We start from the raw sequence: 17,200 nt of genomic DNA on the forward strand, positions 1-17,200 counted from the left end.
GAAGCACTCTCGCTCCAAGTCTCCAGGAAGTTCCCCTAAGAAAGTACGCTTTTCATAAAAGCTTTCGGATGCAGAATCCAGTTCTGCATCGGATCCGAAACCTTCCAATCATAAGAAGGATTTTTGGAAATAGGAGACATTCCCTATGCCTGCACTTTTAGGAGGTTGCCTTGCCCCTTTCTTGGACACCTGGAAGGAGTGGGGCACAGAGAATTGGGTAGTGGAGGTCTTAAGGAATGGTTGCAGAGCCTCTTCACTCTCGTCCTCCGCTATCCAACTCACCAGTGTATCTTCCCAGTTACTCCCCTTCTTCCATCAGGGGGTTAGCTTTGGCGGCAGAGATCTGAGCCCTTTTAGAGAAGGGAGCCTTAGAGCCAGCTCTCCCTTCGCCGGGGTTCTACAGCCAGATCTTCGTGGCCCCCAAAGCGGGAGGATCTTGGAGACCTATCATAGATCTCTCGGGTCTCAACAAGTTTGTAACCTCGACGAAGTTTCACATGGAAACTTCCCAGTCAGTGCTGTGGTCGGTCCGGAGGGAAGATTGGATGATTTCAGTGGACCTCAAGGACGCTTATCTCTAGGTTCCGATTCATCAGGAATCTTGGAAGTTCCTTCGTTTTTCGGGTCCAATTGGAACATTTCAGTTCAAAGTCCTCTGCTTCGGTCTGACCACAGCACCTCATGTATTCATGAGGGTGATGTCTCCTGTTTCGGACATCATGCATTGTCGGGGCATCCAAATGAGAAGATACCTCGACGACTGACTGGTTCAAGCTTCGTCGGAAGGCGAAGCTCTGCAGGCAAGGGATTTTCATTTGGACCTATGCCAGAAGTTAGGCATAAGAATCAGTTTCGACAAGAGTTCTCTGTTTCCAACTCAAGTAAAGACGTACCTGGGAATGACGATTCAGAAGCGTCTTTTGAGGGCTTTCTTGGCAGAGGAGCGGGTTCTGGCGATTTTAGGCCAGCTGGAAACTTTCATGTCAAACAAAGTTCAACCTGTGAGCTTATGGAAAAGCCTGCTGGGCCGGGTGGTCTCCCTATCCTTTCTTGTTCCAGGGTCTCGTCTCCGGATGCGTTCTCTGCAGATGTGTCTCAGGAATCGCTGGGACTTTTGAGAAGAGAACACGTCAGTAATCTGGACGATTCTTGCCTGAACGATCTTCGGTGGTGGTCAGAAGAACATTTGACCACTGGCGTAAGATTGGACTCCCCCCATCCAGACGTACATCTGTACACAGATGCCTCAGATCAGGGTTGGGGTGCAGCCCTGGAGGAATCTCAGGCTCATGGCCTTTGTAGGGATCTGGATCGGGAGGAGTCCATAAATTACAGGCAGTCCCTGGTTATCGGCGGGGTTCTGTTTCTGAGGGTGTGATGATAACCGAAAATTGGTGATTTCGGCGATTTTCGGGGGTCATCGGCGCCGAAAAGCGCCAATTTTCGGTCATCGGCACCTCTGTTAGGTATGTATTGGTGCTGATAAGTGGAAATTGGCGATTTTCGGCACCGAAAATTGCCGATTTTCATCGTTAGACACGTGCCATAAAACTGGGAACTGCCTGTATAGGGAATTAAGAGCAGTTGAGGAGGCTCTAAGTTGCTTTGCAGAACAGGTAAGCAACAAGACCGTAGCATTGTTCTGCGACAACGTTACAGCAGCATCGTATCTCAGAAAGGGGTGGGGAACAAGATCACATGTGTTGAACGATGTAGCACAGAAGAGTTCTCCATTGGTGCGAAGAACACACAGTTTCACTCATTCCCCAGTTCATGTTGGGAAAGCTTAATGTCTTGGCGGACGCTCTGAGTCAGTCACAGGAAGTTCTCGGAGGGGAATGGACATTAGTGCAAGACGAGGTGCAAGTGCTGCTCAAGAGATGGCCAGCGACGGTAGACCTATTTGCCACCAGGATGAACCATTACCTTCCAGTCTACTTCTCCCCAGTAGCGGATCCTGTGTCCTATGGGACAGATGCAATGTTATACTCATGGGACAGCTTACAAGTTTATGCATTTCCTCCCTTCGGGATGATACAGGAAGTCCTAGCAAAACTCAGGAGCTGCAAGAATACTCAAATGACCTTGGTTTGCCCCATTCTGGCCCCAGAGACCTTGGTTTCTAGACCTCCTGGACCTGTTGACGGAAGTTCTGGTATTCCTCCCAGAGAGGAGAGATGTACTCAAACAGCCGCACTTCCACTACTTCCACCGGAACCTCCGTGTGCTGAAGCCAGCTGTGTAGAGACTCCAGCGAGCAGCCCGTCATGTGGGACTCTATAAAGCAGTGGCTAGACAACTGTCTTTCTGCTTAAGGACTTCAACCAGGAAGTTATACCAGGCCAGGTGGGCAATGTGTCGTGGATGGTGCCGGAAACAAAGGCGCGTTTCGTGCCCGTCAGTTGCGAAAGTAGCAGACTTCCTGCTATTTTTAAGGTGAGACAAGAGACTTTCTTACTCTACAGTTGCTGAGTACAGGTACAGGTCAACGCTGAGCAGTATGTTCTGCTTTCACCTTCCGGAACTCTCAACCAGCAAGATTCCTCATGATCTGTTAAGATCTTTTAAAATAGAGCGCCCAATTCTTCTGCTTCGGGCCCCCTCATGGGATTTAGCGGTGGTGTTGAATTTCTTAAGATCGGCAGCCTTCAAACCTTTAGAGTCTCTGCCCCTAAGGCAGTTAACTAAGAAATTTCTATTTTTAATTGCGCTGGCTACAGCCAAGAGAATCTCAGAAATTCAGGTGGTATCCAGGACAGTCTTATTCTCAGGGAAGGATATTTTTCTTTCTTACCTACCGGAATTCATGGCAAAGTCCGAATCTGAAACGAATCCTTTGCCGAGGGCATTCAAGGTTGCATCCTTAGAAGACTTTGTAGGAGGCAACATTTCTGAGATGCTATTATGTCCAGTTAGGGCTTTAAAAGTCTATCTGTCTCAGACCGAGAAACTTTTGCCTCGCCCGAGAATGTTATTCATTTCTCCTAGATGCCCTTCATGTTTGATCTCCAAGAATGCAATCAGTTTCTTTCTTTGGGAGGTTATCCAGCAAGCATCAGAAGGCTCTTCATCAACTTCGGAACCTTTGACTTCGTTTGCGCATCCGAGTGTGCATAGTATTAGAGGATGGCGACATCTTCGGCCTTCGTTAGAAATTATTTGGTGTCAGCGATTTTAGTAGCGGCCACTTGGAAGTCGGTGTCGGTCGTTGGGGGCGGGGGGGTTAGGTATTCAAGCTGGTCTAGGAATTTGGAATTCTCCATTGATCAGGATCCACAAGGGGAGCATTAGGCAGGACATTAGCATGATGAAACTAGGCTGAGACAGGCTGATAGGAACTTTTCTCCAAAACCCCCCTTCTGCACAGATGTCGGCTGCAGCATACGGCGAAGAACCCGAAGAGTCTGCACACTCAGCTTCTCCTCCATACATGGGAGGCTATAATAGCCAAGTGGGAGGTTCATCGTACCCCTCCATACATGAGAGTGCTTTGATTAGCCACATGGGAGGTTCGTCATTCTCTGCTACTCGTGGGAGGCTGTGATTAGCCACATGGTAGGTTGGATTTTTGCTACTCTCTATCCATGAGGAGGTTTGAATACCACAGGAGAGGTAGCTGGACTCAGACAGTACCGAGACTTGAGTCTGACGTCGAGGGTACTCTCTCTACAGGCATCGTCTCTTGCTGAGTGGTTAACTAGGTGAGGATACATGCATATAGGCAGAGTAGGTGAATAATGAGTTGCCTGCCTTCCCGTTTGGCAGGTCAGGCTGAAATTAGATTGAACCCATCTCCTTAAAATTTTGTTAATCAGGCTAATTCAGGTGCTCAGGGAGTGTATTGCAATATGAAGTTTTCATAAAAAAACTAATATTGCAATACACTACCTGAACACCTGAATTAGCCCGTGAAAACTAATATTGCAATACACTCCCTGAACACCTGAATTAGCCCTTAATCCCACTAGCCCGAACGACCTCAATTACCAATCCCCCTATTGGGAATTTTAACAGCCAGCATTACCAACGCTGCAGGTAAAATCTTGTCACTGAGCTACCACAACAAATGGTTGGTAACACTGACACAGGTGCGTGCTGACATGCCCCATTTTCGTCAATTGCTTTCTGTTCGTGCTGCTGAACGGTTGTTCCCTTCAGCAGGGCGAGATTTAATCCTATTGCTCGACTCCTCTTAGGTATTTGAGATTTCTGGACTGGAATTACTGACCTTTCTCCCGATTACGACCTTCTGCTTGGATTTACTGACTCTTCCTCTGGATTAACGACCTTCTGCTTGGATTTCTCAGCCTTTCTGGATATTTCATCGTGGAACGTCTTTGGATTTGAGTTCACCGGTTCGTGAAACTTGATTGATCATTATGGACAAGTCTTCCTCCTCTCCTGTCACTACCGCGCCTTCAGCCTCGACTTCGTCTGCCCCTACGACTGTGGATGCTAGCGCCCATCGCTCCTGCTCGTCTTGCAAGAAACGGATGAGTACTTTGAGACATGATAGATACTCCATTTGTCAGGCATGTAGAAAGATTCAATGTAATTTACAAACACGTTGCGATGAATGTTCAGGTTGGACGTCAGAACAGATGGAAGATTACATTCGCCATCGCAAGTCGCTGGCTAGCAAGGGCGGCAAACGGCGGTTGGATTCTTCATTGCCTCAGGGACCTCAGGCTTCGGTTTCAGATTTAGCGAGTTCAGAGTTAGACAGTTAGAAGATAGGATCACGAGTAGTATGAAAAATTTAGTAGCTAGTCTTTTCCAAAAATTTTCTAGCAAGGATAGTAGTAGTGTTAGGATGTCTAATATTGCTTCTCTTTCAGCTCCCCGTCTGTTCCAGAACCAGCCCTAATGGGTGCCGAGGATAATGGAGAACTGCAAGCCTCCGAGTGGGTAGGTTCTGCCGGCCCCCACGGCGCGGAGCAGACAGTGAAGGACCCTCCCCCCCAACCCCCTTGTAGTGTTGTTGAAAAATTCAATGTTGAAAACTTTAGTCAAAATCAAGAACTAGGCATGATTAAGATGGATAGGTCGGGATTAGGTAGTGAGGAGAAGGCATAATTTGTGCAGAGTCGGTCTCCTGTTGGGGTTTCGGTTTCTAGTGGAGTTTGTGCTCCGGCAAAATTTTCTCCTTCATCACTTCTGTTTCGATCTGGCGCAAGGTCGCCTCCGTCTAGTACAGTAAACCCCCCGTATTCGCATTCTCATGGTTCGCGGACTCACGCATTCGCGGGTTTCTCTGTGGAACATATCTAGCCATTTTTCGCTGAAAATTCGCCCATTTGCGGTATTTTTCACTGAGAAATATTCACTAATTACTGTTTTGTTCATGAGACTTACCTGTCAGATATATATATAGCTGTATTCTCTGTTAGTCCGACAGAATTTCAAAACTTACGACACACGCAGTGGGAGATCAGGTGGTTAGTACCCATTCCCGCCGCTGGGAGACGGGTATCAGGAACCATTCCCATTTTCTATTCAGATTTTCTCTGTCGCGGTACTGTCAACACTTGTTTTCAGTACCTCCGTCTTGGATTTCGGATAAAACTTGGTTGTCACTTGAGTATTTGTTTGATTTTGGTTTTTGACTTGGACTTGTGGCTAGGCATACGCTATTGTGGATTGTTTTGGATTTGGCTTTGTTTTTTCCTTGGATTAAGATGTCTGAATCTAGTTCTTCTAGTTATCGAGTTTGCCGTTTGCAAGACTGTAAGGTGAGGCTACCGAAAATTTCGGTAGATCCTCACACTGTATGCTCGGGGTGTAGAGGGCATGTTTGTTTGTTGAATGACCGATGCAAGGAGTGTGAATCTTTGTCTGATGCTAGTTGGAGGACTTATGATTCGTATGTGAGAAAGCTAGAGTGAGATAGGATCAGGAGGTCTTCCTCCAGAAGTGGTAGGAGTCAGGGTAGTGTTTTTCACCTGTTAACCCTCCTGTAGACGTAGCTCTTCCTAACCCTGTGGTGTTGCCCCGAACCCGGGGTTGTGTCTGCGGAAGGTGATGCCCTGGCGGTTATTATGTCTTCCATTCGTACCTTGGAAGCTAATATGCTCGCTCTTCAAAGTGCTGTGAAGTGCAGTGATAGTGTCTGTCCCCCTTGTGTTGTGGAGGGGCGTCAGATCGGCCATATAACGCCTCTAGGTCTAGACCTCTGTCGGACTCCCAGGACTCAGGGAGTGGGCAAGTCGAAAGCCGCAAGAGGGTTACGCGGACCCCCACCGATCTGGCGTCCCTTCGGCATGTCCTGATGACGCTTCCCAGGCTGCCAAGGATCGTGCTCGGGCACGAATCCTTGGGATTGCTTCTCTTCCCCGATTCCTCCTCCCCGCGTCAGGAGTGGAAATCTCGGGATTCTCGCCCTTTGAAGAGAAGCTTCAAAGGAGGGGACGCTTCACGTCCCTTTTCTCGTGGACGCTCTTCGCTCTTCTCCGGAGGAATTTTGATGCCATCCGCCACAGAAGAGGACCAGGGCGTCATCGGACGATGACGCTTTTGAGCGCTCCGCTCGCTCCAGAAAGAAGGCTGTTGCTTCCCCTGTGAGAAGGAAGAAGGCGTCCCCTCGCCCCTTGTCTTCTCACAGGATCAGCCCTTCTCCTGAGGAGGAGACTTCTCCTACTCGTAAGCTGCTCCTAGGCATGCAGAAGCAATTGGCTTCGTTAATGGCCCAGAAGGAGACTGATGCGTGTGTCGTCGTCGGAAGGATTCCCGGCTGCCGATCAAGAGGTCCAAACCTTCCCCTTCTCCTTCTCCACGTTCGTCGTCGTCTCATGCTTCGCCGCCCTCTAGAAGTCCTGTTGCTCAGCGCTTTACTGGTCTCGGCAGGGATCGCAATTTCCCGCTTTCTGATGCTCTTCATGCTGCCAGGCTTGGCGCCCCTCGTTCTGACGATCCTCTTGTTTCGCCAGGGCGCTTCTCATGCTGCTAAGCATGACGCCTTCCATGCTGCTCGGCAAGACGCCTCCCTTGCTGCTCGACATGGCGCCTCCCTTGCTGCTCGTCATGGCGCCTCCTGGCTGCTCGGCAAGACGCCTCCCTTGCAGTTCGGCAAGACGCCTCCTTTGCTGCTCGGCACGACGCCTCCCTTGCTGCGAGGCATGACGCCTCCCTCGCTGCTCGCTCTCACCAGGACGCTCGTTGGATCGATTGTCAAGCTCGTCGGGAATCTCGTCAGGGACGCTCGTCGGGACGCTTTCGTTTAGACTCTTCTGCCCAAGACTTTGCGACCCCTCTCGGACTTCTTCCAAGCAGAAGTCCCTTTTGCGTGTTGGTCTGCAAGGACTTCGTCCTCCTGGTTCTTCTCCTGCCCCTTCAGTTGTTCCTGTGGAAGAAGGAGAGCTGTCTAGCGCTTCGGATCCTGCAGTTGAGGATCAGTCCTCTTCTTCTTCAGCTTCTGCAGACTACCAAGTCTTGACTAGGCTGCTGAAGGACTTGTTTGGGGACAAGTTTCAACCCTCTGCTCGCTCTCCCCCTCCCCTGCAGCTAACCTCGTCTAAATCACAAAAGTCTTCTGGTTTTGTGAAGATGGCTACGTCTCTCTCTACGAAGAGGGCCTTTAACAAGGTTCAGGAGTGGATGGACTCCAGGAAGGCCCAGTGCAAGACTTCTTTCGCCCTGCCTCCATCAAGATTGAGTGGAAAAGCAGGAATTTGGTACGAGACAGGAGAGGAGATTGGTTGGAGAGTTCCTTCCTCTTCTCAAGGGATTTTGCCAGCCTTGTGGGCGCCCCAGAAGGTCTCTCCTTTCATCAGCGAAGGTGTCCTGGTCTTTATCTGAGACCGATCACCATCTGAAAGGCCTATTCAGGTCTTTAGAAGTCTTCAACTTTCTGGACTGGTGCCTGGGAGTCCTGGACTTGCAGGCTCGTAGCCCTGACTCCATTAGTCTGGGAGATTTGTTTAGCGTCCTATCCTGTATGGACAAGGCGGTTAGGGATGGCTCGAAGAACTGGCTGCCCACTTCTGCACGGGGCTTTTAAAGAAGAGAGCCATTTACTGCAACTTCACGGTGAAGTCGGTCTCTCCTACTCAGAAGGCAGAATTGTTGTTCGCTCCGCTTTCTAGCCATCTTTTTCCCCAGCCCTTAGTCAAGGATATGGCCGCCACTTTGCAAGAGAAGGCTACTCAGGACCTCCTGGCCCAGTCTTCTAGACGTCCTGCAGCCCCTTCGACTTCTTCCCTTGGGCAGGCTTCCAAGATTCAGAAGCCCTTTCGTGGAGGACCCTCTTCTAGATCGTCCTTTCGAGGAAGAGGTCCCTCAAGAGGTGGAGCCCCTTCTAAGACCAGGGGCAAGAAATGACTCCATGGACCTTCAGACACGGTAGGAGCCAGGCTTCTTTCTTTTGCAAGAGCCTGAGAGAGAGAGGGGACGGACAACTGGTCCCTCCAAGTCATCGAAAAGGGATACAAGATCCCATTCCTCATATTGCCTCCGTTATGTATACAATCCCATAGATCTGTCGCCATCCTATCAGCAGGAGAAGCAGCAGATTCTCTTTGACCTGCTCGAGCAAATGCTTGAGAAGAGAGCTGTGGAGCAGGTCTCAGATTTACAATCCCGGGCTTTTACAACAGGCTGTTTCTGGTTCCGAAGCAGTCAGGGGATGGAGACCAGTTCTGGGCGTCAGCAAGTTGAACCATTTCGTTCTGAAGGAAAAGTTCGTAATGGAGACGTCCCAGTCGGTCATGGGAGCCCTAAGACCAGGCGACTGGATGGTTTCTCTCGATCTCCAGGGCGCCTATTTTCACGTCCCTATACATCCTCTATCGAGGAAATACCTGAGATTTGTCCTGCGGGGACAGGTATTCCAATTCAGGGCTCTCTGCTTCGGGCTCAGCACAGCTCCTATGGTTTTCACGATTTTAATGAGGAATGTTGCGAGATGGCTTCACCTTGGAGGAATAAGAGTCTCTCTTTATTTGGACGATTGGCTCATTCGAGCCTCGTCAATGACAGGTGTCTGGAGGATCTTCTTGACAAAGTCTTTAGGACTTCTGGTGAAAAGTCCCATCTGACCCGACTCAGTCCATCGTTTATCTGGGGATTCAGATGGATTCAGTGGCTTTTCGAGCGTTTCCGTCTCAAGAAAGACAACTACAGTGTTTAGACAAAGTTTCAGCCTTCCTGAGGAAAGAAACATGCTCGGTGAGGGAATGGATGAGTCTGCTGGGGACCATTTCATCACTGGAGAAGTTTGTTTCCCTGGGGAGACTGCATCTCAGACCGCTTCTTCAATTCTTCCTTGCAGAGAACTGGCAGGACAAGGAGAATCTGGAAGTTTCTCTGAGTATTTCGCCAAGGTAAAGAATCACCTACGGTGGTGGCTCGATCCATCGAAGTTGGCAGAAGGCCTTTCTCTCAAACTTCAGAACCCCGACCTAGTGTTGTTTTCCAGCGTCCATCTCGGGGTGGGGAGCAACACTGGGGAGGGACGAAGTGTCGGGCACCTGGAGAGGGGAACAGGTGTCCTGGCACATAAACCTCAAAGAATTGGGGCGATTCAGTTGGCCCTTCTTTTCTTCGAGGGACGAGTCACGAACCGAGTTGTCCAGATCAACTCGGACAACACCACGGCCCTTTCATACCTCAAGAAACAGGAGGAACTCACTCTCGGTCCCTGTTAAGCCTTAGCAAAGGACATCCTTCTGTGGGCTCAGGCCCGAAATATTACGATCCTCACGAGGTTTGTTGCAGGCGTAGAGAAACGTCCGTGCGGATCTTCTAAGTCGGCAGCGACAACTGCTCCCGACCAAATGGACCCTACACCAAGAGGTGTGTCAAGGACTGTGGAAGCTTTGGGGACGTCCCTTGGTAGATCTCTTCGCAACTTCCAAGCGAAGAGACTTCCTCTTTACTGCTCCCCTGTTCTCGACCCAGGAGCGCTCTCAGTAGACGCTCTTCTCTGGGATTGGTCGGGGATTGGCGTGTATGCCTTTCCCCGTACAAAATCATCGGAGAAGTCATCAGGAAGTTTGCGCCGTCGGAAGGGACGAGGATGACGTTAATCGCCCTGTTTTGGCCTTGAGGAATGGTTCACAGAGGTCATGTCCTTCCTAGTGGACTTTCCGAGATCTCTGCCCATGAGAGTCGATCTACTCAGACAACCCCACTTGAGAGGTACCACAAAACCTCCCCGCTCTGAGTCTAACTGCATTCAGACTATCGAGAAGCTGGCCAGAGCGAGAGGTTTTTCTAGACCAGTGGCGAAAGCTATTGCCAGAGCGAGAAGACTCTCTTCCAGTAATTTGTACCAATCGAAGTGGACCGTCTTTAGGAGATGGTGTAGAAAGAAGGGCATTTCCTCTACCACGACCTCTGTGAGCCAGATAGCAGACTTCCTCTTGTTTCTGAGGAGTGATGTTAAACTAGCAGTCCCGACTATCAAGGGATATAGAAGTATGCTATCATCTGTTTTTAGGCATAGAAACTTGGATCTGTCTAATAACAAAGACCTTCACGATCTATTCAGATCCTTCGAAACCTCGAAGGTGCCTCGGCTAAGGACTCCTTCTTGGAATTTGGATGTTGTGTTACGGTTCCTGATGTCCAGTTCGTTCGAACCTCTTCGTTCTCGTCATTGAGGAACATTACCAGAAAGACTATTTTTCTAACCGCTCTAGCAACTGCAAAGAGGTTTAGTGAACTGCAAGCCTTTAGTAGACATATAGGCTTTAAAGGACATAACGCAGTTTGTTCTTTAAGCCCTTCGTTTTTAGCAAAAAATGAGAACCCGTCTAACCCTTGGCCCAAGAGCTTCAAATCAAGGGTATGGCTGAGATCCTAATTCAAGAGCCTGAGAGAGTCCTTTTGCCCTGTTAGGGCTCTCAAAGTCTACTTAGACAAGACGAAGGAAAGTCGAGGCCCCTCAGATAGTTTATGGTGTTCCGTAAAGAGACCGGACTTACCTATGTCGAAGAATGCTCTGGCTTTCTTTCTGAGGGATACGATTAAAGAAGCCCATTCATGCTGTCAAGACACTGATTTTAAACTTCTGAAAGTCAATGCTCACGAGGTGAGGGCGGTTGCAACTTCAGTGGCTTTTCAGAAGAATATGTCACTCAGTAACATTCTGGGTGCCACATTTTGGCGTAGCAACTCTGTGTTCGCCTCACACTACCTGAGAGATGTGAAGACGACATATGAGAACTGCTTCTCGCTAGGACCATACGTTTCCGCAGATACTTTCCTGGGGGCAGGGGATGACACTCATCCTATCCTATAGAAAATGGTTGGATAGTGTTTTTATGGTTGTTGGGTCGACTGCCTGTGGCGGACTTCCCACTCGTTAGCTTTAGTTGCGTTATCCTAACTTAGTTAGGCTTGGTCAGGTGGTTGGTTTTTACTTCGTTTGCCCTCATTGTATGGTCAATATGGTCTAGTCACATTGTGGTCACGCCCCGTTGACAGATCATCTAGAACTCACCAGCTATACAGGTCACACCCTTGCTGGAGACTCTAGTTAAGCAGAAGCGGACTTGGGTGACAGTAATCACGAAGTCAGCTATGCTAACAGGTAAGGAACCAAGGTATCTTTCACCTACATGTAGTGTGTTTTCCAAATCCTATTCTGTCTGTACCACCTCCAATGGTGGTATTCAGCTATATATATGTCTGACAGGTAAGTCTCATGAACAAAATGATATTTTAATGATAAAATAAAGTTTGTTCATACTTACCTGGCAGATATATATATTCATAGTGCCCGCCCGCCTCCCCTCAGGAGACAGTGGCACTAGAAAATCTGAATAGAAAATGGGAATGGTTCCTGATACCGCCTCCCAGCGGCGGGAATGGGTACTAACCACCTGATCTCCCACTGCGTGTGTCGTAAGTTTTGAAATTCTGTCGGACTAACAGAGAATACAGCTATATATATATCTGCCAGGTAAGTATGAACAAACTTTATTTTATCATTAAAGTATCATATTTTCATATAATTTTCATGAATAAATGCAGTTTTGTGATAAAACTGTTAAAATACTCAGGTATAAGCATTTTTACAGGGTTTTTCTTGGTTTAAGCTATCAAAATGGGCAGTTCTAAGTGTTTTTAGAGGGTTTTAAGCATTTACAGAAAAATTTGACCTGTGCAGGGTGTGTGGGACATCCTCCGTTGAATACGGGGTTCACTGTAAAGTGGATTTGGGGGTGCCGCCCGGCTTCTAAGAGTGGTTTGCGTGATCGTTCTGGGGATGTGGCTGAACATAATGCAGATTTGTTGGGTCTGTCTAAAGGATATAGACTTTTGGTTAGAGGTTGTTGGTTGAACGGGTTTTCTAACATTTGAGAATATGTGACTCAGGAGTGTCCGGAATTTATGTCGGACATGCTCCAGGATTATCAGGAGGCGGATTCGGTCACCGTCTGTCCCTTCGTTCTAAGGATTCTGCTTTTCCTCTGGATTATCTGTAGCTTCACCTTCCTTGCCCACACTCTCTGTTGCCCTTTTCAGTCTCATCTTCAGCTCCTTCTTCTTCTTCTGCCCTTCCTGCTGTTTCTGCATCTTCTTTCCCTCTTTCTATGAACCCTGACATCCCCTCTTCTCAGGTAACCTTTTCTTCGTCTGCCATTCCTCTGTCTTCCTCCTTTCCTTCCGCCTTCCCTTCCGCAGTTCAGCCTTCCTTGGTAGGGGGATCTTCCGGTCAAGTGAGAACTCAGCTTCGGCAAAATTTGCCTCCAGTGCTCCAGGTTAAATCCTTTCGGTTATACGCAACCCCTTGCTTCCGCTTCAAGCATCAGGTATTCCGGGTATTTCCCAGAGTTTGCTGGTTGCTTCTAGTTCGGGTTTGCGATCCGCGGCTTTGACTGGGCCTGCGGTACCATCTCCGATCGGCCCGAGGTTCTCATCACCAACCTTTTCCCCTGTGGAAGAGTCGTTGGTAACTCCTACCTCTTTTATTCTCCCTTCTTCTTCATCTTCTTCCGTCCCTCCGCAAGCGTTTTCACTTACTCATCCTCCCGCAGGGTTTAGTAACTCGGGTTCGGCTTCTCTCATTGGCCCCCTTTGGTAGCAATGTGTAAGCGGTTTTGGTCTCTCGGCTCCTTCGCTCTTCCTTCCTGTGGAATCAACGATTTGGATTCAGCTCGGTGCGGGTTAGGTTTAGGTATGCAGCGTTCTGGATTTGGCGGTCTGTTCGTCGACCCTTCGTCATCGTCTGGGCACCGTTCAGCTCCTCCCCTTTTGTCTGTCATGGACCGTTCGGACATGGCCGAACTTGATTCTCATCAGGAGGTTCAGGAAATTCCAGAGGATTTGGAATGTCCTCTTTCCAGTGGTAAGGACTACAGGCGTATGCTTGAGTACGTCACTTCCTTGTACCCTCAAGCAAGAGATTGATTTGGCGCATGCGGTTGGCCGCATGCGCCAAATCAATCTCTTTTCGAGTTGTTCTATGCCACTAAGCCAACTCCTGTTCCCTTTTTGTGCAAATTGAGCTCTTCAGCACTGTTGTACCTATTCTTCCCCAAAAGGGGGAAGGGGTCTAGTTACCTACACTAAAACGATAGCGCGTTACCGCGAATTTCAAATTTTGAACTGCTGTGGTTAAGTGAAACTAATAGGTATACTTGGTCAGTGTATATAAAACTTATTTTATCATAAAAATGTCATATTTGCTGTTTTATCTGCCATTCTGTTTATAATCTAGTACTGTATTGCTAATCAGATTCCCCTGGAAGTTCTTTCAATTATTTAAATAAGATGTTTATAAATGAAGCAACTTCATCTAGAGCTAAATGATTCTAACTGCTGTCACATTTTTGAACAAGTAAGTTCAGCCGTTTGATCCAATAGAAGTGAACTTATTTTGTTCATTGCAAGTGTAAAGGTTGCCTCTTGTGCAGCTGGGTACAACTTTCTTGGCTGATACCCTCTGGGGAAAGATCCCTTGCAGTCAGTTTCTTATAGCCTTATGCTGTACTGCACTTGGGTGCTCAGAGAAGTCGAAACAGAATTCTTGGATGAATTGGAAGTGCAACTGACACTGATATATAGGTAAATGTATCAGGCATAACTGAACTTGCATGTATACAGTATACAGTTATTGCCACAATAAGACCCACAGACTAGTTTCAAGTCCAGGTTCACATGGTATGACGTCTTTTCGTCTGGTAAATGTGTTTCCCTTGTTTTGTACAGTACAGTATACCCTTTTATGTAGAATATATTCTTTCTAAGATTTATTTTCCCCTTGCTTGTGCATTCCTTCTTGTATTTCATTTTCTGTCGTGTGACTTTTTAATTATATTGGTTCAGATAGTGCTGTGGATATACAATAATTATAAAGGAGAAAAATTGTCTTAGAGTTTTATCTGAATTGATATTTTCCTTTTTAAAGGTACTGGTATCAAGAATAATGCAAGTATGATTTTGATTGTCTCTTCCAAGTATATTTGTTTTTATGAGCTTTGTTTGTCCATTAGCAAAATTGTGTGAAAACAATGGATTTTCTTAAAATTCAGTGCAATCAATTTTGGGTGACCCCTCAAACTAACTTTTGATGGGCAAAAATGAAGATTTGAATTTTGTCTGTTGTTGAAACCATGCCAGGTCTTATTGACTTATATAAAAAGTTTAGTCTTGGGTGTCTGTCATTGAATATTTCTATGAAATTTCAAACTATGGAATAAATTACAGTTTCCTTGGTGGAGAGTTCAATCCTGGATTGTCCTCCCTACTTTTTGTGATTTTTTTTTACTCTCATGGAAGCTCTTTACTTCTTACTGATTACTAATCTTTGGTGCATGATAGTCTTAGTTATGAGTATTATATAGATACATTTTGTCATCAGGACCAATTTGAGAAAAGTACCATAGCTGCTGTTACCTGCATTTTAATCCATTTACAAGGTTTTTCAATTTCAGCTTTGTGATATACTTAATGTAATTAGGATTTCCATAGATTTTTTCTAGATTGAAGAAAAATGATAACCTGCAATGTTAATTAAGTGGTTAACTTTGATTTTTTGTTTTTTGTTTTCTTGTGTTGCAGGGGAGAGTGAGGATGCCCAGCGCTTAAGGTTCCAGATTGAACTGGAATTTGTCCAGTGTCTGGCCAATCCAAATTACCTCCTTTGTAAGTTTTATACGGTTCAAGATGTGTTAATTGTTGGGCTTATTTTTTTCTAGGGCGTGGATGTCTTAATTAGCAGATGTGGTTTAAATCCAGACTAAGTTTTTTGCTAGAGTAGTTTATTTAGCTTCAGCTTTGCTCCTATTTGTGTATTTAGCTTCAGATTTGCTCTTACTTGTGAATTTTCCTGCAACATCGGTAAAAAGTCAAGTATTTATATATTGTTTGATGTTCTATCTGTTTTGCTACTTAGTTTTCAATGACTAGTTTTCAATGACTAGTTTGGTCAAGTGTAACATATTTGTGTATTTATTGTTCAGTTTTCAGCCACTACAGTATTTGCATACACATACAGCTGTGCTATATTGAAATCAGTTCCCACTTCTGTAATCTAAGGAAATTTTAGTTTTTAAATGTCCTCATAGCTGTTCCTATTTGATTATTGCAGTTCTGGCCCAGCGTGGTTATTTCAAAGAACAGACGTTTATCAACTACCTAAAGTACCTTCAGTACTGGAAGGATCCAGAGTATGCAAAGTACTTGAAGTAAGTCCAAATTGTTTTTAGTTTTTCAGTATTTATTCTGCAGGATTTAGTTTAGTATAGAAATTTGTTTATTCCCTGTTTAAAGAGAATGGGTTGTGGAACGATAAAGGTGTCCAATGAATAAAAAGAAATTGTTTAAATACAGTTAAAGTGATACAGTTGCTTGAGCAAGTGCCATAAAGTGTGTGGGAATAAAATGCAGTAACCCAGAAATTGTGACAAGGAAGATGAGTATATTTTCAGTGTTTGAGCAAGTACTGTACACTTTATCATATGTGGTTAACATGCACTCGTGATCACACAAAGCTGTGTTTTGTTTCTGACCCTTTCTATGTTGATGAAGATGGTGGTATTATTATGTCTAAAACCATAAATGGAAAAGCTGACAAAAACATATGTGGTGAAGTTTGGGCATCTGCTTTGGCTTCTTTGCAGCCAAGTAAGTTGTTTGTATTGTTCTGGTGGCTTTTGGTCCCACTTCAGGGAAACTATCTTTAAGGCTTGGACAGCTGGCTATTCATACCGTTTATGTCTTTTCTACTTAGTCATTGTAAGTAGATATTTCACTTAAAGGGGAGTTAGTATTTTTGTTATCAGAGAAAAGTCCATTTTCATTCTATATTCCTGAGCTCTCTACTTGCACAAAGAAAGGTACACAAGCCTAGAAAGATTAACAGCTACTGTTTTTGAGGTGAGCACATATCTCTCAAAGAAACAAGACTTATGAATGGTGCTGCATACTGGTGGAAGTGAAGAGGCTTAGACCCATTTGAGCAGGCACTGAACAACTGGTATGTATCAAGAGAACCTGTAGATACCCATACATCTTGCAGCTGTTGTTGTTGTTGTGGTTCCCCAGACTCTGTTATGCCAGGAAGCCTGCACCGCGCAAGAAGGACACCACGCTTACTGGATCCGACCATAACTGTGTGGTAGTGTGGATGTTGTGTTGTCTAAGGGCTGCCAAGTTAGGGCAGTCTACTAAGAGATGTGTAATTGTGTGGGGACTAACTTGGCAGAGTGGACATATGTCTGTTTGGGTGTTGTCTATGCGGTGTTTGTAGGTGTTTAGTTGCAGCTGTTGTAAGAACCTTGTTTAGTATTTGCAGGACAATACAGTCTCTCCCAAGGGTCTTCTTCCAAACCTTGGGCCTATGAATAATCTTTATCCATTGATTTTTTTGTGTAAGGTTGGTTAGATAGTTTATTGGGTATAACACAAAAAGGTCCTTGACAGCAAGTATGCAGAGCTGTCTTGCTCATTATTCAGTTGAAAAGGTGTCCTCATAATTCTAACATTTCAGGATCAGTCAGGAACCACATGGTTTTTTTTGTGTTGGGAAGGACATCAGTCGTTGTTTTTCTGTTGGGAAGGTCGTCGATTGTTGTGTACTTCAGTCAATGGAAATTAATCTTTTGCTCATTGCACTAGTGCTAAAAATTCTTCACCGGGCCATGTCCATATACATTATTATTGCTAATTTTTTATCCTAGAACCTCAGTGTCATGGCATTCTCTCAGTAGGGAATAATAGTAAATTGCTTGTGAGTAATTACCATGATTGGAAG

General features: G+C 46.1%; 1 protein-coding gene across 4 annotated transcripts in view; it reads left to right on the forward strand.

The window, feature by feature from the left end:
* MED31 (mediator complex subunit 31) overlaps positions 1–17,200 on the forward strand; it is a 127,251-nt gene that overhangs the window by 107,252 nt on the left and 2,799 nt on the right. For 3 of the 4 annotated variants that reach the window (XM_067104794.1, XM_067104793.1, XM_067104795.1), the window contains 2 exons: positions 15,007–15,090; positions 15,536–15,632. In XM_067104794.1, coding sequence (XP_066960895.1) covers positions 15,007–15,090; positions 15,536–15,632 — 181 coding nt within the window. The remainder of the gene's footprint in view (positions 1–15,006; positions 15,091–15,535; positions 15,633–17,200) is intronic. The other variant, XM_067104796.1, reaches the window with a different exon arrangement.

Source organism: Macrobrachium rosenbergii, chromosome 6 (genome assembly GCF_040412425.1).
Source record: "Macrobrachium rosenbergii isolate ZJJX-2024 chromosome 6, ASM4041242v1, whole genome shotgun sequence".
NCBI classification, from domain to species: domain Eukaryota; kingdom Metazoa; phylum Arthropoda; class Malacostraca; order Decapoda; family Palaemonidae; genus Macrobrachium; species Macrobrachium rosenbergii.